The sequence below is a fragment of the Loxodonta africana genome, chromosome 3 (genome assembly GCF_030014295.1).
Source record: "Loxodonta africana isolate mLoxAfr1 chromosome 3, mLoxAfr1.hap2, whole genome shotgun sequence".
Classification (NCBI taxonomy): domain Eukaryota; kingdom Metazoa; phylum Chordata; class Mammalia; order Proboscidea; family Elephantidae; genus Loxodonta; species Loxodonta africana.
This window is the reverse complement of record NC_087344.1, coordinates 60,696,629-60,719,351: the sequence shown is the minus strand read 5'-3', so window position 1 is coordinate 60,719,351 and position 22,723 is coordinate 60,696,629. Positions and strand designations below refer to the sequence as shown.

The window sequence follows — 22,723 nt, the reverse complement described above, 5'->3', positions numbered from 1 at the left end:
ATGAGTTGGAATCGATTCAACAGCAACAGGTTTTATACATATTTCTAATGGAGTACTAAATTAAATATTTTAAACATCTTAAAAACCGTTCTACTAGGTAAAGAAGCCCTTTGTCACACTGCATCTTGTGCTCCAATCCCTGGAAACAAGAGAAACAGTGAGGCACTCAGCAAACGGCCCACAGCCTGAAAGGAACACGTACTTGTTCTGCAGCAGCTCGTTCTCCTGCCGGAGCTGGCCCATTTCTGAGCGGATCCCGCGCTCGGTGCTCGAGAGGGAGCTAATCTGACTGCGGAGCTCCTGTTCCACTTGCCTGCTGGCCTGCAGGTCAGCCTTTAACTTTTTAATGTCTTGTTCCAGCCTAGGAGAAGGAGAAACGCAGCGTTTTCGTCACGGAGAGGTCACCCACAGGGATCTGTGGGAGACTCTGGCTGAGGTCCCGGCTGCTGGATGGCTGGCAGAGACCCCTCTGGCAGCTCCTGCCATCACCAGGAATCCTATCTGCAATTAACTTTTTATTGAGCCCATTCACCTTTCTTTTTTTAATTTAATTTTTTTTTTTATTTTTATTCACCTGGGTCCCAACCTCTTACCACTAGGGGGTGACTTCTGATTTCCCGCAAATGTTTGAACACTGATAGGTGGACATGGTGTTTGTGAGTATCCGAATTACTAATAATGGAGGTGAAGGCAGAGGGAGTATGGTTGAAGGCGAAGGTCCCCTTCCTACTGGTGAATTTTCCAGAATCTACTGCCTGAGATCTCCTCCCCCTATTGGCCAAGAAGAAAACGGGGTCTGAAACAACCTCCTGAGACTGTAAGCATCCTTGCTAAGTGCTTGCTCACACTTCTGGTGACTGTGGGAGACTCGTTAGATTTCAACAACAACAACCAAAGGAGCAAATTACATGCTCTAAGAATGATAAGAAAACTCCATCTGTGAACGGAAGCTCGTCTTTTCTTTTCAATGCCTTCTGTTCCATCTATTTTCTTCTGTGCAGTAAGAGATTTCATTTTAGCAATGTGTATTTGGAACCTATTATATGCACAGGTAGTACTGAAAAGGGTCAATAAAAAGTGTAAAATCAAGTCCCTTTCTTCATGGGAGGACTTTACAATTTCACAAGGGGCCAAGAAATAGATATTTAAAATGATGAAACACCACCACAAGGAAGACAAGCAGGAGTACTATAACATTTAATAAGAACTGAGGGGCCAGGCACTGTTCTCTAGGCTCTAACTGTATTAACTCATTTAATCTGCTCAACTATGGGCTAAGCACGGTTATCATCTCTATTTTACAGAGGAGGAATCTGGGTCTGGAAAAGTTACAGCCAGTGTCACACAGGCAGTCTAGCTCCACAGTCCACCCCTTCACCACGAGGCTGAACTGTACGTACCACAGTACAGGTGGGAGTGTTACATGAGTTCAGGGGAGAGAACAACATGGTCTAAGGTGACTGGCAAAGGCTTTGCAGAGAAGATGGGAACTGAGTTGGGCCCTGAAGGTTGCACAGTATTTGAAGAGGAAGGGGAGGGGGAGGCATTCTAAACGAGGGGGAAAACATGCTCAAAAGCTTAAAGGCAGGAACAGCCATTGATATTTGGGGACAGAGAGATCAGTCTGGCCTCAGAGGGGGACTTGTACTGAGGGCAAAGGGAGAAAGGATAGGATGAGTCTGGTAGACAGGACTGCAGGGGGTGGCACTGAAGGTCAGGCCCAGGATGGCTGCCATGTGAGGCTTAGAAGATGCTTTCCCATCAGGGTGCGAACTCCCAGGTAGGTAGGTAAGAGTCAGTTTGCTTGGTCTGATGAGACCTGTGCATGTCACTAATGCAGTATAGCAAAAGAACTAAGGTTTCTAGGAGGGGAGGATCGCTCTTTGGAACTGTCAGCTCCACAGGGTAAGTCCTCACAAACATGTTTTATTAAGCACTAAATCTCCACGGGAGTCCCTGGGTGGTGCAAACAGTTCACACACTCAGCTGCTAACCGAAAGGTTGGAGTTTTTTTCTGGGGTGGGGGCTAGGGCCTCTCAGAAGAAAAGACTGGTGATCTACTTCCAAAACGTCAGCCACTGAAAACCCTGTGGAGCACAGTTCTGCTCTGAAACCCAGGGGGTGGCCATGTAGCTGCCGACTCGGCAGCAACTGGTTTTTTAAATTCCTAAGGCCTCAAGGAGCCCTGGTAGTGCAGTGGTTAAGCACTCAGCTGCGAATGGAAAGGTCAGTGATTCCAACCCATGAGCCATTCCACACAAGAAAGACGGGGCAGTCTGCTTCCGTACAGATTACAGCTGCGAATGGAAAGGTCAGTGATTCCAACCCACGAGCCATTCCACACAAGAAAGACGTGGCAGTCTGCTTCCGTACAGATTACAGCTGCGAATGGAAAGGTCAGTGATTCCAACCCACGAGCCATTCCACACAAGAAAGACGTGGCAGTCTGCTTCTGTACAGATTACAGCTGCGAATGGAAAGGTCAGTGATTCCAACCCACGAGCCATTCCACACAAGAAAGACGTGGCAGTCTGCTTCCGTACAGATTACAGCTGCGAATGGAAAGGTCAGTGATTCCAACCCACGAGCCATTCCACACAAGAAAGACGTGGCAGTCTGCTTCCGTACAGATTACAGCTGCGAATGGAAAGGTCAGTGATTCCAACCCACGAGCCATTCCACACAAGAAAGACGTGGCAGTCTGCTTCCGTACAGATTACAGCTGCGAATGGAAAGATCAGTGATTCCAACCCACAAGCCATTCCACACAAGACGCGGCAGTCTGCTTCCGTGAAGATTACAGCTGCGAATGGAAAGGTCAGTGATTCCAACCCACAAGCCATTCCACACAAGAAAGACGTGGCAGTCTGCTTCCGTACAGATTACAGCTGCGAATGGAAAGGTCAGTGATTCCAACCCACGAGCCATTCCACACAAGAAAGACGCGGCAGTCTGCTTCCGTACAGATTACAGCTGCCAATGGAAAGGTCAGTGATTCCAACCCACGAGCCATTCCACACAAGAAAGACGTGGCAGTCTGCTTCCGTGAAGATTACATTACAGCTGCGAATGGAAAGGTCAGTGATTCCAACCCACGAGCCATTCCACACAAGAAAGACGCGGCAGTCTGCTTCCGTACAGATTACAGCTGCCAATGGAAAGGTCAGTGATTCCAACCCACGAGCCATTCCACACAAGAAAGACGTGGCAGTCTGCTTCCGTACAGATTACAGCTGCGAATGGAAAGGTCAGTGATTCCAATCCACAAGCCATTCCACACAAGAAAGACGTGGCAGTCTGCTTCTGTACAGATTACAGCTGCGAATGGAAAGGTCAGTGATTCCAACCCACGAGCCATTCCACACAAGAAAGACGTGGCAGTCTGCTTCTGTACAGATTACAGCTGCGAATGGAAAGGTCAATGATTCCAACCCACGAGCCATTCCACACAAGACGCGGCAGTCTGCTTCCGTACAGATTACAGCTGCGAATGGAAAGGTCAGTGATTCCAAACCACGAGCCATTCCACACAAGAAAGACGCGGCAGTCTGCTTCCGTACAGATTACAGCTGCGAATGGAAAGGTCAGTGATTCCAACCCACGAGCCATTCTACACAAGATGCGGCAGTCTGCTTCCGTACAGATTACAGCTGCCAATGGAAAGGTCAGTGATTCCAACCCACGAGCCATTCCACACAAGAGGCGGCAGTCTGCTTCCGTACAGATTACAGCTGCCAATGGAAAGGTCAGTGATTCCAACCCACAAGCCATTCCACACAAGAAAGACGTGGCAGTCTGCTTCTGTACAGATTACAGCTGCGAATGGAAAGGTCAGTGATTCCAACCCACGAGCCATTCCACACAAGAGGCGGCAGTCTGCTTCCGTACAGATTACAGTTGCGAATGGAAAGGTCAGTGATTCCAACCCACGAGCCATTCCACACAAGAAAGACGCGGCAGTTTGCTTCCGTGAAGATTACAGCTCTGGAAACCCTGTGGGGCAGTTCTAGTCTGTCCCGCAGGGTCTCTGTGAGTTGGATTCGACTTGACAGCACACAACAGCATAGTATCCAACACATACTCGATATATGTCGCTTGGCCTCCCTTAGAACACCAAAAATCAGGTTTATCTACCTACCTTTAGCCAACTTAAGGGGGAAAAATCTCAATAAACAAAAATCATGAAACACTAATGGCCATCTCCCAAGTGTAGCGGCCAGTTCCCCTGACCCGCACCTGGGCACACAGACTACAGACCTTGTGTTCTAGCAGCGCTGCCGGGTCCCTGACATAGCTCGCTCCCCAGGGAAGGGTCACAAGTCAACACCACACCACACTTTCCCCATTGCCAGGGTTCTTCCAGTTGGAGGTGCTCTCGGAACTGCTCTCAATAATTACAGACCGGCACTTACGCCATCACCACACCGCCCCTCATTCACCCGAGTAACCCAAGAGATCTATGCTGAAACAGGTCAATGCTGTCAGGTTATCCCCATGAAGAATTTTGGCTGGAAAACACGTTAGGTAATTTCTTTCTTGAGAAGTCGATTTCACAGCCTTCAGATCACACTTTTAGTAGGAAAAGTGAGTTTTTAGCTGAGAATAGGGACTCAGTATGGTTTAGAGAAGAGGTTTAGAGTCAGGGTTCTAGACTCAGCTCTGGTGCCAACTCCAAGACGCGTACAGCCTGTACTTTCCCGGGCCTCAGTTTCCCCATCTGAGACCAACGATCTCTAAAGTCTCTCCCAGCGTGGTTTAGGGTTTCTGGGTCTGATACATTTGACAAACGGCCGCTGATATGCTTCTTCAGACGGGCAAACTAAACCGTATCGCATGCAGATCCACAGGAAAAAAGTTCACGCCAGCAGCCTACTGGGGCAAAAGATGCTGCAGCTGGAAACAAAGAAAAATTAAATCTGCAGAGGCCAGATGTCAATAATTTTGCAGTTAGTACTTTTTTTTTCCCCATTTTTAAATCTATAAAAGCAAAATTCTCTTAGCATAAACTAAGAATCACAGGATTTATTCTGAGTGAAATTTTAGAGTTCCTCAAAAAAATCTCAAAATCCAAAGTGCTAACACACTTAGGAGGGCAAAAAGTGCAATATATCTAAAGCAGGTGTCACCTCTAAAGACCAAGGGGCACTAAACAACAATATATTTTTATGTAGAAATTCCATGAAAATTCTGTAAAGGATAAATAGCAGCACATACAACAAAAGTAAAATGAAGTGGCTACAGGGATATGGTCACTTCACGGAAATTCATAAATTGTACACTTAAGACTTGTACACTTTAGTATGTGTTCCACCACAATTAAAAAAAAAGGTTTATTTAAAAATAAAATAATCACACAAGACATAGAACTAAAATGCTTCAGGATTTTCCCTGACTGCTACCATTAATTCTGTAAATACCAGAATTACTGCTTTCCCAAACAGCTTCAGCAAACCTGTGAGTTAACACCAGCATCCCCTAGTTTCACACTGAACCCTGCACGTGTGCTAAATGGTAAATTCTCGCCCATTTTTTGAATTCACGATGGGCGATTTTTCATTGTCTCTCTATGGAAAGCATTAATTTAACCTTGAATGTTCACTTTATGTTTTAAATCTCTACTGAGGTAGGCAGTAAAATGATTTACAATTCCTCGCTGGATTTATTTTTTATTACAAAAGTGATACCCAGTCAGTATAAAAATTGGGATGCCACAGAAAATTACAAAGAATAAAAATAACTCATAATTCTTTCATCCAGACAGAATCACTATTCACCTGGTGTACTTCTTTGCCACACGTCTTTTTTCTTTCTCTCCTTCTCCACACATGTAAAAATATTTAATACTGGTGAGAGAGTACCATCTACAGTCTACATGTAAACACTTCCCCGTGCCATAAGACGTTCCTCATAAACAATTTAATTGCTGCGTGATATTCCACTAGACGCATGTACTATAAAATCCTGTTTTCTAAGATCTATCTCAAATTTTGCATTTGCTCAATAGAAAACGTATGTCATGAGTTTTAAAAGAATTATGCGAATTAGTAAATTGGACTGAATCAAGCCAGTCAAGTGTTATGGTGTTTATTCAACATATAACTGCTACTTTTTTCAATGGTATACTTAAACCTTTTGTGTTGAAAGTCAATACTTTCTAGGCAAAACGCAGAGATATAATTTGTTAACGTGAAGCACCGAGAAGTTCTGATTAAATGGTGTTAGGTTAATGCAAAATCTTCAAATGTATTCACGGGATTTTATTAAAACGTCAATACGTGCAACCTGAATTACAAGCAAGTGGTCAGGCAGGAAATGAGGCACAAGTAACAGTTGCGACTAATTTCAGGAAATAGGGGTCGAAAGCAAGGAGGAAAAAAATTTATCCACAAGCTCAGATTGCTGTTATTACGGCTACATCCCACTCTCCTCCCCACCCTATGGAAGGTTAAGGGATAAAAGAGAATGCTCCCTGAGAAGAGCTATAATCCCATCTTAAAGAAAAAAAAAAGCCAGATAGATTTGAACCAAACTTCTGTGAGGCTTAGCCAGGGAATAAATGTACTTCCTGCTTGCCCAACTCTGGTGAAACCAGTTTTCACCCTTACAAAAGCCTGCCCAATAGTGTCAGCACTTTGGACAGACAAGGCCCACTGCAAAGCTACAGTTCAATAAACATGTCTGTTTTTGTCCAGTTATATAAGGCAGGGTTCTGATGAACTCAAAATATTAGATATTAAGTCCAGAAACTTCTCCTAACCCCTTTATTCATAATTAAGAAAGATTTCCAAGGAAAGAGCTGTGAAGCTAACCTCTGAATTCCAGCAGATTACCCAACTCCCAAGCAACAGCTGGAACCCAGCTACAGCAGTGCTTCTCAGGTCTCCCCGTCAAATGGCCCAGGCTGACTTCAAAGCACAATTGACAAGCTGAGGATCCCTCTTATCCACCCACTGTTAACTACATTTTGTTGTCGTCATTGCCAGCTACTGTCAAGTTGGCCCCAACTCACGGCAACCCCATGCACAGCAGAATGCAGCGCTGCCCGGTCCTGCACCATCCCCACGATCAGCTGCAGATCAGACCATTGTGATCCATAGGGTTTTCACTGGCTGATTTTCAGACTCAGATAGCCAGACCTTTCTTCCTAGTCCATCAGTCTGGAAGCTCCACTGAAAACTGTTCAGCAACATAGCAAGGTGCCAGCCACCACTGACAGACGGGTAGTGGCTGTGCATGATGTGCGCTGGCCTGGAATCAAACCAGGTCTCCTGCATGGCAGGTGAGAATTCTACCACCGAATGACCTCTATCTGATCTTTTCCCTAATCACGACTAAGGACAATCACAATGTAAATGACTGAAAACTAATTTTAAAAAGGAAAGTATTAATATTTTAATAAGGGGTAATTTAGCTGACCAAATGTTAGCAGGCAGGCTAAGTGGGAAAAGGAGCTTTAAATGTAAGGCAAAGTAAGGTATTCGAGTATCAGCTTTTAGCTGAAACAGGTATTGTTTTTAAGTATCTGAAAAGGCCTAAATATTTGTAATTCTCACCTTCTGTGAATTACTAGAATTATTATAGCTCACAGCACTATGACTTTATTGAAAGTTTAAAAGTCTCCAATAGATACTGCCAATAACTTCGAGGTTTAGTATGAGGCCTGACAGAGATAGATCAAAGAGTTTAAGGCACTGGGGCAGTAAATTCCCCTGGGAAGCAAGTCCTGCAAAAAAGAGGCAGATCTTATCACAGACAAGGCTGCACCTAGAGATGACGGCTGTGGGATAGCTACTGTCAAGTTGGCCCCCGACTCATAATGACCCCATGTACAATGGAAGGAAATACGCCATCCCCATGATCGGTTGTGGATTGGGCCATAGTGATCTACAGGATTTATATATACATATAGTTTATTTTTGTTGTTGTTGAGAATATACACAGAATATATACCAATTCAACAATTTCCACATATATAATCCATGACACTGATTACATTCTTTGAGTTATGCAGTGGTCCACAGGGTTCTCATTGGCTGATTTTCAGCAGTGGATTGCCAGTTCTTCCCTCCTAGTCTGCCTTAGTCTGGAAGGTCCGCTGAATCCTGTTCAATATCACAGTGACATACAAGCCTCCGCTGACAGATGAATGGTGGCCATCGGCTCCCCAAATACTCTACATGTCACACCCCATACCCACTCCAGAAAACAACCTAAATGTGTATCTTTGTGGGGTGCTGGCTGAGCCCCGTGAAGAGTCTCTGCTTTTCTGGTTATCTCTGAGTTCTAAAGAGCTACCACCTGACAGACATTCCCAAGGCTCTATAATACAGAACTTATAGCACTGCTTGCTCTGTAAGGAAAGGGGCTTTAGAGGGTCATCTTCAAATTACACAGCAAAGGATGTACAGAAGGGTTTCTACCAAACCCTTCACACCAGCTAACATGACCCACCTTATTTCCCATGGTAGGAATGGCCTTCAATTTTCAATTTCACCTTTTCTTCAAGTATGAGTTAACAAAACAACAAAACAAAACAAACTAAACTCTCCAGCAAGAGACACTGATCATCGGAGACCAAAGTTCCTTCTCCTTCTGAAAGTACTGTTGTTGCTTCTCATTTGGCACCAACCACTGCCTTGTGATGTTTATTTTTCTGTATATTTATTTTTACTTCTAACAAGAGTGTTAGATTTTTGAAGCCCGCAACTGACTGTGCTATAAAATCAGAAGTCAAGACAATATTTCTGAGGTTTCTTCTAATCCTTACAGTCCATGTCTCTAATTCTGTGTCCATCTCCTCAGTGCTTAGAATAGAACAGGGTCAGTGTTATGACATATAAGGCTCTGGAAACCATTCATCGAGAGTAGGCTGACAGATTTTTAGTTTATATAGTGGCTCTAGGAGACAGGGGCAAATGAGCGTTTGCTTATCAAGAAGGCGAGTACATGTGAAAAGAATGAATGAAGAGCAACTGCTTCATCCTGGTAAGTACCTAATTCCATTAGGAGATCCCCTGGTATACATTCATCATACAAGACAAGACTTGTTTGGGGACCACACAGCTGTCTGCGGAAAGCTGAGCTCATAAATCAAAGCTCTGTCCCCAGAAGAAATACCGATGACCCTCTGCAGCAGCCCCCTCCGCTTCCCCTTTTCAGGTCATCCACACTGACAGGACGGGCAGCATGGGTCATTCATATAAAAATGCATTCCAAGTACACACAGTGGATCCATCTCATCTTAAGCGAGGCCTAGCCGGAATTAAAGCTGCTCCAGTATATTCTCTAAGCCACAGCATTGGAAATAACCAGAGTGAGGCTACCTCAGGTCTCACTGTGGCTACTACAGTTGCTTATAAGGCACAAGTGTCCAAATATATTTAAATAGCCCAATGACAGGATTACTAGATGAAACCGTGTTACAAAGTACCTGATGTCTCTGCTCCATAATCTGTCAAACACAAAAGGCAAACACATTAATTTTCATTAAAGAATGCACAGAGAACCAGAAAGGGAATTCTGGAGTCTTTCACACAACCAGCCATATAGGGAAATATGAAATTGACTTCTTTTTTTTTTTGTTGTGCTTTAAGTGAAAATTTACAAATCAAGTCAGTCTCTTACACAAAAATTTATATACGCCTTGCTATATATTCCTAGTTCCTCTCCCCCTAATTGAGACAGCACACTTCTTCTCTCCACCCTGTATTCCTGTGTCCATTCAACTAGCTTCTGTCCCCCTCTGCCTTCTCATCTCACCTCCAGACAGGAGCTGCCCACATAGTCTCATGTGTCTACTTGAGCCGAGAAGCTCACTTCTCACCAGTATCATTTTCTATCTTATAGTGCAGTCTAATCCCTGTCTGAAGAGTTGGCTTTGGGAATAGTTCTTGTCTTGGACTAATAGAAGGTCTGGGGACCATGACCTCCAGGGTCCTTCTTGTCTCAGTCAGACCATTAAGTCTGGTCTTTTTACGAGGATCTGAGCTCTGCATCTCACTGCTCTCCTGCTCCCTCAGGGATTCTCTCTTGTGTTCCCTGTCAGGGCAGTCATTTGTTGTAGCCGGGCACCATCTAGTTCTTCCGGTCTCAGGCTGATGTAGTCTCTGATTTATGTAGCCCTGTCTGTCTCTTGGGCTCATAATTACCTTGTGTCTTTGGTGTTCTTCATTCTCCTTTGCTGCAGGTGGGTTGCGACAAACTGATGCATCTTAGATGGCCACTTGCTGGCATTTAAGACCCCAAACACCACTCAACAAAATGGGATGCAGAATGTTTTCTTAATAGGTTTTATTATGCCCATTGACCTAGGTGTTCCCTGAAACCATGGTCCCCAAACCCCTGTCCCTGCTACTCTGGCCTTCGAAGCATTCAGTGTATTCAGAAAGCTTCTTTGCTTTTGGTTTAGTCCAGTTGTGCTGACCTCTCCTGTATTGTGTGTTGTCTTTCCCTTCATCTAAAATAGTTCTTGACTACTATCTAATTAGTGAATACCCCTCTCCCTCCTTCCCACTCTCATAACCATCAAAGATTTTCTTCTCTTTAAACTATTTTTTGTGTTTGGAATTGACTTCTTATAGCCCTTCAAGAGCAAAGCTATGAGTGCCAAGAGCTGGTATTTTAAACAAGGTCCTTAAAGGAATGTGGTTGGATCTAATAGTCTGTACCAAGCCTTTAAAATGTTCACATCTGTTGAGGTAGCAATCGTACTCCCAGACGTTTATTCTGAGGAACTGGAAATACATACACAGACTCACACATAAGCGCGCTTGTTGCAACGTTATTAAAATAAGGAAAAAAAGAAACCAGAAACGTTTAAATAGTCAACAGAAGATCAGCTAAATAAATTTCAGTATATTTATGTGTCTGTCATGCAACTATTATAATGTCACTGAGGAAGAATATTCAATGACATAAGAGAAAGCTCATGATAGGTCCAGTGAAAAAGACAAGTTACAGAACAACACACATAGTAATGAGCTCAGTTTTGTGTAGAGTATGTACGTATGCAAGAGAAAAGACGCTGAGAGGATGTAAACCAAAATAGTGGCTAGCTGTTTTTATCTCTAAAATCTGGTATCATGAACATGTATAACTTATTTTTAATTATGGTTTTATAATTGGGAGAAAAGTTATTTGAAGAGAAGAGACTATTAATCTGCTTTCTTTAGCTGCTGGTGTTCACTGTTACTCTTACATTTGCCCATGTCACTGTCCAGTTTCAGGATAATCTGAAAGCCTTAGGGAAAATCCAAATCTTTTACTCTTTAGGTCACTGCAAAAAAGGGGAATTTATTTTTCTGAAATAGAGAGTTCCTAAATCCTCAATCTACATCAACTGCTTCCCAGTCATCACCTCCTATCAGAACAACAGCTTTTCTAAATCTAAATTCTAGACCTACAACTTATTGTCCTGTTCTGGCTCCCTTTGGAAAGATCACTAGGTTACAACACTGGCCTTAGGAGAGCAGGCATTGTTCCAACACTAGTCATGTTTAGGTTCATAAACTGTACCACCAACAGTTACAAGGCATGATGCTGAAAGTCAAAGTCTTAACCAGCTGGCCTGTGATGTCTGTGATTAACCAGTGTCCATGTTCCGAGTGTTGGTGTATTTTATGCTTCAAGAACACAGCAGAAAAACACCTTGGCATGAAAGAAGTCACCAGTCCTAGCACAGGTAGCCTAAGCAGGGTTCTGCACTTTATGGTTTGGGGAACAAAGGAAGGCCCCCAAACCACCCTTCTCATCACAAAGCTGTCCCCTTCTCCTCCTAGGTGGTCTTCCTGAAAGCCTCACTGTAAGGTGTGGGGATTCAACAGTAAAGGAGTGTCTTTGACTCCAGGGAGCACTGTCAAGATGTGTGTATTTTCCAGAACTGCAGGAAACAGAGGAGAGGAGGAAGCAAGTAAGTTCCATTAATACCTGGAGGATTAATTTATGGGATATACCAGGTATTTCCTAGTAGAGAAGTCCTTCCTATAGGAGAGTCAAGCTTTGATGGGTGGAGTGAGGGGTGGAGAGGGAACAAAATACAAGCATAACAGGAAAAGTCAGGACCAGAGGTTACAAACTGGTGAGCCAATTTGGCCCATGAACATGTTTTGTTTGACCCTCCCTCCACAGGATATAAAAAAAAAAGTTTTCTTCTCTTTTAAATGTGGAGATTTCACACGAAGCTGTCTATTTTCAGTATGTCTTCAAAATACGAGAAGATTTGGCAACACCAGGCCTACAATTCCCCCATGGCAAAAAGTGGAAGGGAAGGGCATGTGCTTTCTCGTGCTCCACACTACCGGGGGTCAGATGCAGTACTGAGTACCGAGTACCAATGATGACAACCCTGGCCTGCCCCACTCACTCATGTGCCCTGTCCCATGCCTGTCTGCACTTGTAACACCTGCTCTAGAGCGAGGGGAAGTCAGCAGGGGCAATGGTCTTTTCATTATTTTGGGTTTCTGTTTTGAATACGTTACACCACTCTAACAAGAAAGGTGAAATGTACCCTACCATAGAGGAGAGTTGCCACTCTTCCAACAAATGAGAAGCCAAAGCTTGTTTTCATCTTGAGAGTCCCTGCTCGCTACAAAAAAATGTCTAAGGCCCCCAAGAGATTTACAAAGATTGAAATACATCCACACTGGCCAGCAAAGTACCAAAGCGTCAGTTTCTAAATGACAGCGTGAGTAACATTTAAAGAATATGGTTCCTTTTTCTTAGGGGTATCTCCCCTTCAGGGAATTCACCCCTAATCCCCTTAGTCAGAAATCTCAATTCATTACATGCTAGCAGAGGTACTGACTCAGAATTTAACACAAAGCCTTTAAAGTTATACAGTACTTCTTCCTCCATTCTACGGAGGAAACTTTCAAATCTTCTTACTAGGAACCCCTGTTTTCTTAGAAGATACTTAATACTCAGCAAAAATGTTTCTCAATGTGGACCCCTGGATAATTCATGCATTATTTCATAATTTATCCACACAACATAGATGATCACCTTCTGGTTTGACCACCTGAATATGGAAACATTAGTTAAGTTGCTTGCTTAAAGTGTTATGCCTCTTTTGACAATGGAGCATGGATTTCAAGTCACAAAACAGACCTGTTCAAGGATAAAGTCATGCTTCTACTACAGCATTTACATCCCAGAATATTGGTAGTTTTAAATCCCTGCAATGGTTAAAATCAACTCAAACTATACTGTGAATTAATATAAACAGGGTTACCCAAGTTAAGACTTCTAGGTACCTAAAATATTATGGGCATAGCAGAAAATAAAAATACGGCAGTGGGTTTTAGTGACTGACAACATTTATCTGCCCAGAGACAGTGCGAGACAAATACAAACCAAGACTATGTTTCCACTGAGGCAGAAAACAAACACAGTAAATTTACCAAATAGACATTTGGCTCTACTGCTTGTTTTTTTTGCGCACATGATTTCCAAAAAATTTAGTAGCAGCTGCATCCAGGAGTACATATTTAATCTAGTCTAGTTAGAAACTCTGAGTGTCCAATTTTCATGGGTCCTCACGCTAATTAATTTTGTACATTTTTACTACAATTTTACTTCAGCTAGAAAGAGTATTGTTACAAATAATGCTATGCACTGGGGAAAAGCAGAAAGCCCTGTTTTTCAGCCATAGAGGGTCAAGCGAGTCGTTCTGCAGCAGCAGTTTGTTAGCACCGTGGTGAGTGTGCAGGCTGCACAGGCAAGGAAAGCAGCCACAGTAAAGCCCCCGAGGCCCAAATCACTGTCTCCCAAGGTCAGGTTTTCTTCCGCAAACTATTTTTGACACACAAACAAAATGCATTCAAATACAAGAGGACAAGCAAATGAATCACTCTCTCTCTAGTACCAGAGGTGATGTATAAGCAGCCAAACATATTTTCTAACCTGGGGGATTTCTTTGACAGAAAAGTGGAACAGAAATGTTGGATCTAAGCTCTCTCCAGCCACCACAAAGACAAAGAGAATGATCTGGGTTGGAGGTAGGGGGCAAGACCCACCAAGAGAGATGAATGAGACAAGGTAAACTGAGACTTCTATGATCCTGGCTGAGATGTGGCTTGTGCTGGATTCCTTGGCCCTGAAGTACAACTAAGCCACTGCCAGAGCAAATGGCTTTTCAACAGCAGCCCCTCAGAGGATTTTTTTTCCCCTCGTCCCTTGTAACTTCCAGAAATTCTTGAACCTCCTATACAGCCTTCGAAAAAGTACTGACACAATGATTTAAAAACTTCTGGGAAATACCAAGGACAGGGGTCTTGGAGTAAAAAGCCTTTCTATTTTTTAGAAATAAAATCAGAAAAAACCTCCTCAAAAACAACAAATGTTTTGACATTGGACGTCTGGTCCTTGGCCCAGTCTAACTTAGTCTTTAGTTTTCCTAACTTCAAAGGCCTGCGAGTTACACTATGACAAAATTACTGGGCCCCACCTTCCTTTCCTCCTCTCTAATATTTTCCCTACACAAAGGTAATATTAAGCAATTATTTATTATCTACTCTGTGTCATGCACTGTATATCGTGGTGGATAAAAGAAAAGATGGTGCCTGCCCTCACCGAGCTTACATGGGTACAAGCCTGATGTAAAGACTCAAACTATACAAAAATACACAATGCAGAATATAAATGTCACCTATAATCAACTATTATTGACCATTTCATATGTACTATTTAAAAATTTTTTCCATGCACATACAAAATATATCCAATTTTTTTCCATAGGTTCATACTATATAATCTCTTTTGCTACTTTCCCCGCTTTAACAATAAATCTTGAGTAATTTCCTTTACCTTCTTTTAAGATGGACTTCTACCTTTCAAGACAATTCTTTATCTTTCCCACGTAAACGGTTGTGATTTCCCACTCAGGACCCTTTAGAGGTCCATAAAAGGCCACCTCCTCCTGGGGTACTTATCTCAGGGGATGCTCATAGATTATATTTCCGGAATTGACTGCTCTGTCTTGCTTCTTCCCAATAATCAGGCCTTAGCTTTGGATCCTATCCTTGCTCTGTGTCCACAACCTTGGGATCAATGCTCTGAATCTTCTTCCCCACTTTTGCTGCCAACTCACAACTGGCACCAGTTGTCGTTTCTTCCTTGACTCCAGAGCTAGGAGTCCTGACCCAGGCTAGTACCCAAGCAAGCTCCCCACAATGGAAAGGAAAGACAGATAGTCGTAAGAGAAGATGGGGGTCGTTTTGCTCTTCCAGTAAGCAACATTAGCCTATAATTTCCCTTGTTACTTTAAAGTGCTTCTCTAAGATGACAAAAGAGGGGGATCCTGGACTCTCTCTTACTTTGTTGTTTCATAGTTATTCATACCAAATCACAGTGAATCCACTGATTATTAAAATCAACATCTAAAAATATGGCTCTTTCTGGGCCATATAAACCAGAGTCTCCACCAGCCTGAGACTAGAAGAACTAGATGGTGTCTGGCTACACCGACCACTGCCCTGACAGGGAATACAACAGAGAATCCCTGAGGGAGCAGGAGAACAGCGGAATGTAGATCTCAAATTCTCGTGAAAGGACCAGGCTTAATGGTCTAACTGAGACAGGAGGGACCATGACAGTCATGGTCCCCAGACCCTTTTATAGCCCAAGATTGGAACCATTCCCCAAACCAACACTACAGACAGGAATTGGCCTGGATCATAAGATAGATCTACTTTGTCCTATAGGGTTGCTATGAGTCGGAATCGACTCGACGGCAGTGGGTTCGGTCTGTTACAAGATAGACATTGATGCTGGTGAGGAACTGAACTTTGTGGCACAAGAAGACACATGAGACTGTGTGGGCAACTACTGTCTGGTCGCAAGATGAGAAAGAAGGAGACAGGAGCTGGCTGAATGGACATAGGGAATACAGGGTAGAGAGGAGCATTGTGCTGTGTCATTAAGGGGAGGGCAGTTGGAGTACACAGAAAGGTGTGTATAACTTTTTGTATGAGAGACTGATTTGATTTATAAACTTTCACCTAAAGCACATTAAATAAATTAAAAAAAAATATGGCTCTTTCTTTTCAATGAACACATATTATTTTTAATTGTGTTTATGCACATTAAAAAGTGGGGTAATGAAAAATAGAATGTATTATAAACTGTCGCCTTTTGGTTTTTTCTCAAGTAGCACAACTACGGTAAGGCGCCTTATATAAGAAGGTGAAATATATGAAGTATGAATCCAGGAAAATCAGAAGTTGTCAAAAATGAAATGGAACACTTGAAGATAGATATCCTAGGCAATAGTACATTGAAATTGACTGGTGCTGGCCATTCTGAATCGGATAATCATATGGTCTGCTACGCCAGGGATGACAGATTGAAGAGGAACAGTGTCGCATCCATTGTCAAAAAGAACATTTCAAGATCTATCCTGAAGTACAACACTGTCAGTGACAGGACAATATTCATGCACCGACAAGAAAAACCAGTTAACATAACTATTATTCAAATTTAAGCATCAACCACTAAGGCCAAAGATGAAGAAACTGAAGATTTTACCAACCTCTGCAGTCTGAAATGGATCAAACATACAATCAGGACGCACTGATAATTCCTGGTGATTGGAATGAGAAAGTTGGAAACAAAAAAGAAGGATCTGTAGTTGGAAAATGTGGCCTTGGTGAGGGAAACGACTTCGGAGATCTCATAATAGAATTTTGCAAGACCAACAACCTATTCATTGGAAATACCTTTTTTCAAGAACATTAACGGCAACTATACACATAGACCTCACCAGATGGAATGCACAGAAATCAAATCGACTACATCTGTGGAAAGAGACGATGGAGAAGCTCAGTATCATCACTAAGAGCAAGGCTAGGAGCCGACTACAGAACAGACTATCATTTGCAAGTTCAAGTTGAAGCTAAAGAAAATTAGAGCATGTTCACATGAGCCAAAGAACAACCTTGAGCATATCTCACCTGAATTTAGAGACATCTCAAGCACAGATATGATGCACTGAACACTAAGGACAAAAAACCAGATGAGATGTGGGATGACATCAAGGACATCATACATGAAGAAAGCAAAAGGCCATTAAACAGACAAGAAAGAAAAGAAAAGACCAAAATCGTTGTCAGGAGAGATTCTGAAACTTGCTCTTGAACACAGAGTAGCTATAGCAAATTGAACAAATGATGAAGTAAAAGATCTGAACAGAAGATTTCAAAGGGAGGCTCAAGAAGACAAAGTAAAATATTATAATGAAATGTATAAAGACCTGGAGATAAAAAACCAAAAGGGAAGAACACACACGGCATTTCTAAAGCTTCACTCTTCAAGTTATAGTATTGAAGGATTCTGTGGGCAAAATATGAAATGATGCATGAAGCATCAAAAGAAGATGAAAGGAATACAAAGAGTCACTGTACCAAAAAGAATTGATCAATGTTCAACCACTTCAGGAGGTAGCAAGCATATGATCAAGAACCGATGGTACTGAAGGAAGAACTCCAGAAAATGATGGAATACCACTTGAGATGTTTCAACAAATGGCTGCAAAGCTGGAAGCCCTCACTTGTCTATACCAAGAAATTTGGAAGACAGCTACCTGGCCAACCAACTGGAAGAGATCCATATTTGTGACCATTCCAAAGAAAGGTGACCCAACAGAAGGCAGAAATTATCAAACAATACCATTAATATCAACCACAAGTAAAATTTTGCTGAGGATAATTTAAAAAATGGTTGCAGCAATACATGGACAGAGGACTTCCAGAAATTCAAGCTGGATTCAGAAAAGGACATGGAAAGAGGGATATTACTGCTGAGGTCAGATGGATCTTGGCTGAAAGCAGAGAATACTAGAAGGATGTTTACCTGTGTTTTATTGACTATGCAAAGGCATTTGACTGTGGGGATCATAACTGTAGTTATAACAGCACTACACCTCAACATAAAACAAAAATCCTCACACCTGGACCAATAAGCAACATCATGATAAAAAGAGAAAATACTGAAGTTGTCAAGGATTTCATTTTACTTGGATCCACAATCAACACCCATGGAAGCAGCAGTCAAGAAGTTAAACGATGCATTGCATCAGGCAAATCTGCTGCAAAAGACCTCTTTCAAGTGTTAAAAGCCAAAGATGTCACTTTGAGGATTAAGGTGCATCTGACACAAGCCATGGTATTTTCAACTGCCTCGTGTGTGTGTGGAAGCTGGACAAGAATTGATGCATTTGAATTATGGCATTGGCGAAGAATACTAAATATACCATGGGCCGTCAGAAGAATGAACAAATTGTCTTGGGATAAGTACACCCAGAATGTCCCTTAGAAGCGACAATGGAGACACTTTGTCTTACGTATTTTGGACATAATATCAGGAGGGAACAGCCCTTGGAGAAGGACATCATGCTTGGTAAAGTAGAGGGTCAGCAAAAAAGAGGAAGACCCTCAATGAGATGAACTGACCCAGTAGTTCCAAAAATGGGCTCAAACATAGCAACAATTGTGAGGATGGTCCAGGACCAGGCAGTGTTTCCTTCTGTTGTACACAGGGCCGTTATGAGTCAGAACTGTCTAGAGGGCACCTAACAACAACGTGTAAGTCAGAAGTTAAACCAAACTAACAGGAAAACCCGTTGCCATCAAGTCGAACCCAACTCATAGCAACGCGACGGGGCAGATCAGAACTGCCCCAGAGGTTTTCCAAGGCTGTAATCCTCACAGAAGGGAAGCAGGCTGCCATATCTTTCTCCCGTGGAGCAGCTAGTGGGTATGAACCACCAACCTTTCAGTTAGCAGCCGAGTGCTTTAACCACTGTGCCGCCAGGGCTCCTTAGAGGTTATACAGCAATTATATTTTCTTAAATACCAGGTGTATCTGGAAGGTAAGATTAAATTCAGAAGTAGTGAACTAGTCACACCACCACATTTGGGCAACCTGTGCCACCAGCAAAGTCCAGTCAAAGATGAAAACTGGCTGTTTTTAGCTTCTGCTATTTTCATCCTTTTTAAGATAAATTTAATATCATAAAACATAAATACAAAGTTCATATGTACTTGTAAGTGAAAGGAAGAACAATGATATTTTGCTCACCCACCAGCTGAAACTAGAAAGTGATAAGTCACAAATACTCATTATCACAGTCAACTAAAACAAATGCTAATGAACATAGTCACTGATGGACTAGAACATTTTATAGCCTATTTGTAAACTATATTGTTTATCAATCTGTATGCTCCAAAAACAGTTTTCTAAGAAGCTGATACAATAAGTTACTTCCTGTGTGTAAGTGTAAGTTAAACACTCCTCAGTGTAAGCCAATGAGTTAAAATTTCTAACAGTGCTTCTCTATCCCTACCTTTCCCCCTCCTCTTGAGGCAAAGCCACCACTTGCTTAGAGATTCCTGGAAAAAAATTTTCATCCCCTCCCCCACGTTCTCAAGCTCCAAATAAACAGAATCGTATGAGCAAACCAAGTTATAAGGAACAACATTTTGGTGTGCCTAAAATAACCAAGGAGTCCTGGATGGTACGAATGATTAACATACTGTAAGAATGACATGACAGGGGCATCTGACCTCCTCTAACTTCACAAGGAGGAAGGAGAATCAAGATCAACAGTCCAAGGCTGATTCCTCTGAGGTGGAGGACAGACATGCCTCCTCTCTCTGCCATTTTTAACAATTCTGACACCAACCATCCCACCCATGGCACTCTACTTTTCTGCTGGGTTCGATAATTCATTGCTATGGCCACAGAGAAGTCATACACAGTACTCATGATTATGGGATTTATTAGGGAAGTAACTAACAGGTTACATTTCAGGTTCAGGAACGCTCAGGATACAGTTCTTCCATTAAAACTGTCTCTTTTCAGCTGTGCCCACAGGCATGCCTCTCTCTATGGCCTCTCTCTTAGCCTCTGCCCTACTTGACCAAGTCTTACAAAGCTCTTTTAGCCCTGCTGATAAGCGCCCTTAGGCACCCTACTCTGCCAGTAAGCCTCAGCTGAAAGTGTTCAGCTCTAGCTCTGTGGGTGTGCAAACCTAGCTGCACCAAGTGCCTGGAGGTACCCTACTCTGCCAGCAAACCTCCTGCCCAAAGGCATTCAGCTTTTCGCTAAGTGGGCTGGAAGGCCCAACACGCCGTCTCCTGCCCGTCTTTCCTGCTGCCATTTCTCTGTCACCGCTTCTTGCCATCTTCAGTGTTAGAGCTCTCTCTGTCTCCTGGTCCCAGGAGCTTCTTAGCGCAGGGATCCTGGATCCAAAGGACATGCTCTGTTCTTGGTTCTTCTTTCATGGTGGTATTGAGATCCTCCCTCTGCTCTGGAATTGGCTCTCTTTTAAGCCTAGCGGGATGGCAAAATTGACCAATCCCCTTGGCGGGCCACAATTACCTTATTTGCACAGTCCTGCCCAATCACCTGGGCAGGAGTTACAAGACCATGGCGAGAAAAAGGCCATCACACTGCACACACGCCATTGCTAACCAAAGGTTGGAGGTTCAAGTCCACCCAGAAATGCCTGGGAACAAAGTCCTCTCAATCTACTTCCAAAAAATCAGCCACTAAAAACCGTAAGGAGCACTGATCTACTCTGACACACATGAGTCAGAATCAACTCAACAGCAATTGGTAAAATAACCAAATGAATTGAGAGAGAAAGAAAAGAGTATTCGACATATTCCAACATTCCTCAAATTTCTATTTTCCCCTTAAGAAATGGCTTTCTCCCTTTCTGTGGCCTCAAGATTTCTAGGTACTTACTATCGCGCAATGCCCGCCCCAGGAGCCACAGGCCTTCCAAGCAGAAGGAGAAACAGTCAATGACGGCCTTTCTGCAGGGTTAGCTGGCTGATTCATTCCCCATCTTAAGTCTTCCAGTTCAAAGCTCTCAGGTCGGCTACTAGCAAGCTCAGCCTATCCCAGAAACAAAGGGCAAATCCCAGGCTGGGTGGCTCCAGGCTATCTGGGCATGAATAATTCCTAAACTAGCCCTAACCAGAGGCTGAATTTTCAGAGATCCTGTAAGGGTTTAAGTGGCTGGCCCTCTTCTGTTCAAAGATAAGTATGCCCTTTTATCTTTGGCATGAGGAAGAATTTTTTTTTTTTTTTTTAAACAAACAGCATCTCTTAAGCAGAAAGATGATTAAAAAAATAAACGAATTCTGAAATTCTAAGCATTTCTTGTATAGTTTTTAGCCAGGAGAACATAAAATCAAGCTCTGATGTCAATTCTACAGCCAATATTAGCTGTATTTACAAACAAAAAAACAAATTATGAAACAGGGAAATAAAGCAAGTTATACATGGGGTCGTTATGAGTCGGAATTGACTCAAAAGCAATTAACAACAACATTCAACTTTTTAAAAGGTAGCATGGTTTAACAACGGGTAGAAGTCTAGAAACCTCCATTCTAGTTCTAGTACTGCCACTCTAGTTAGGTCACCTGGATCAGTCACTTAATTTTCTAAGGACCCTCTCTTTCACTGATAAAATGATGGGGCGGGGAAGCTGGTGTAGATGTCTCTAAAATCTCTTCCAGTTCCCTCCAAAAAATAATCACTCTAAATTCGACTCCGTTAAATGCTCCTCTAGTAGGTAAGCTGTGGCAAGCTGCTTTATGACTCTTGGCACTGCCAGACACTATTCAACAACTCTGAGGAGTTGATATCATATTAAGAATAAGCACTTAAAAGATGAACCTTCTGTCTTGGGTACAAGGAATACAGAGGAATGGAAATAAACCCAGAAGAAGACTTCTGCTTCAACATTTCTACAGAGTATGGATCACTTCACATTTTGTTAGCTCGAAGTCTTAAATTCCCTCCCTTAACCAGGAAACTGAAACAAGTAACAATCATCAACAAGAAATCCCACAGGCTTGGACTGTACCTGAGAGGGAGCTTTGTGTCAAATGCAAACAAAACTGTTGATTCCTCTGCCTGTAGTGCAGGCCTTGAAACTTCAGGGAAGCAGCTCAGGTGTCTCACCCATATCTGATGATCGCATAGCCCTGCCATGGAATATTCCACACCAACTGAAAAGGAGGGTTAGGCTAACTTGGGAAAATGGTTTTGATACAATTTAAGGGAAAAAACGCAGGACACAAAACACTACAGCCACAGCTATGTAAAATTATCAAATGAGGTAAAAACAACAAAATTTTAACTGTGTTTGTGTCTGTCAAGGTGGTAGGGCTAAGGGACAACTTTTCCCTTTTCTCTAAATTTTCTATAATTAAAATATTTTTAAATTGACCACTGAAGAAAAAATTTAAACAAACTATGCTAATTTACATGATTCCTTTTAATCCGGCACTTAGATAAAATAATTGATTTTCCTCATTGCTTTTTCTGTTTCTGTCTTGCTTTTTTCCCACACCAGAATTAAAAATATTCTTGGCTACCAACATAAGTCTGTTTTTAAATATGTTGGGTAAAGAATTCAGAAATCAAGCTGGCAGAAACAGGGTCATTTTGTAAGACAGCCATTTCTCAAACCAAAAAAAAGAAGACTTTGGACTGGCTTTGGCAAGTTCCCATACTTTTCTTGGGAAGAGCCCTACAGGCAAGACTTGTTCCCAAATTCCCTACCTTCCCCCATATTCCTTTCCTTTAGTGATATATCCAGCACCTTCTGCCCACATTCTCCTAGCAGACCAGAACCTGCTCCCTTGCCCCAAGTTCATTCATTTATTCAACATTCACTAAGCACTTTATTTTTATACCGAGATAGAAGAATGAA

General features: G+C 42.5%; 1 protein-coding gene across 2 annotated transcripts in view; it reads right to left on the bottom strand.

Annotated features, from left to right (window-relative positions):
- Positions 1–22,723, bottom strand: part of MACO1 (macoilin 1) — a 65,996-nt gene that overhangs the window by 13,012 nt on the left and 30,261 nt on the right. For both annotated transcript variants that reach the window (XM_064281488.1, XM_064281489.1), the window contains one exon: positions 203–361. In XM_064281488.1, coding sequence (XP_064137558.1) covers positions 203–361 — 159 coding nt within the window. The remainder of the gene's footprint in view (positions 1–202; positions 362–22,723) is intronic.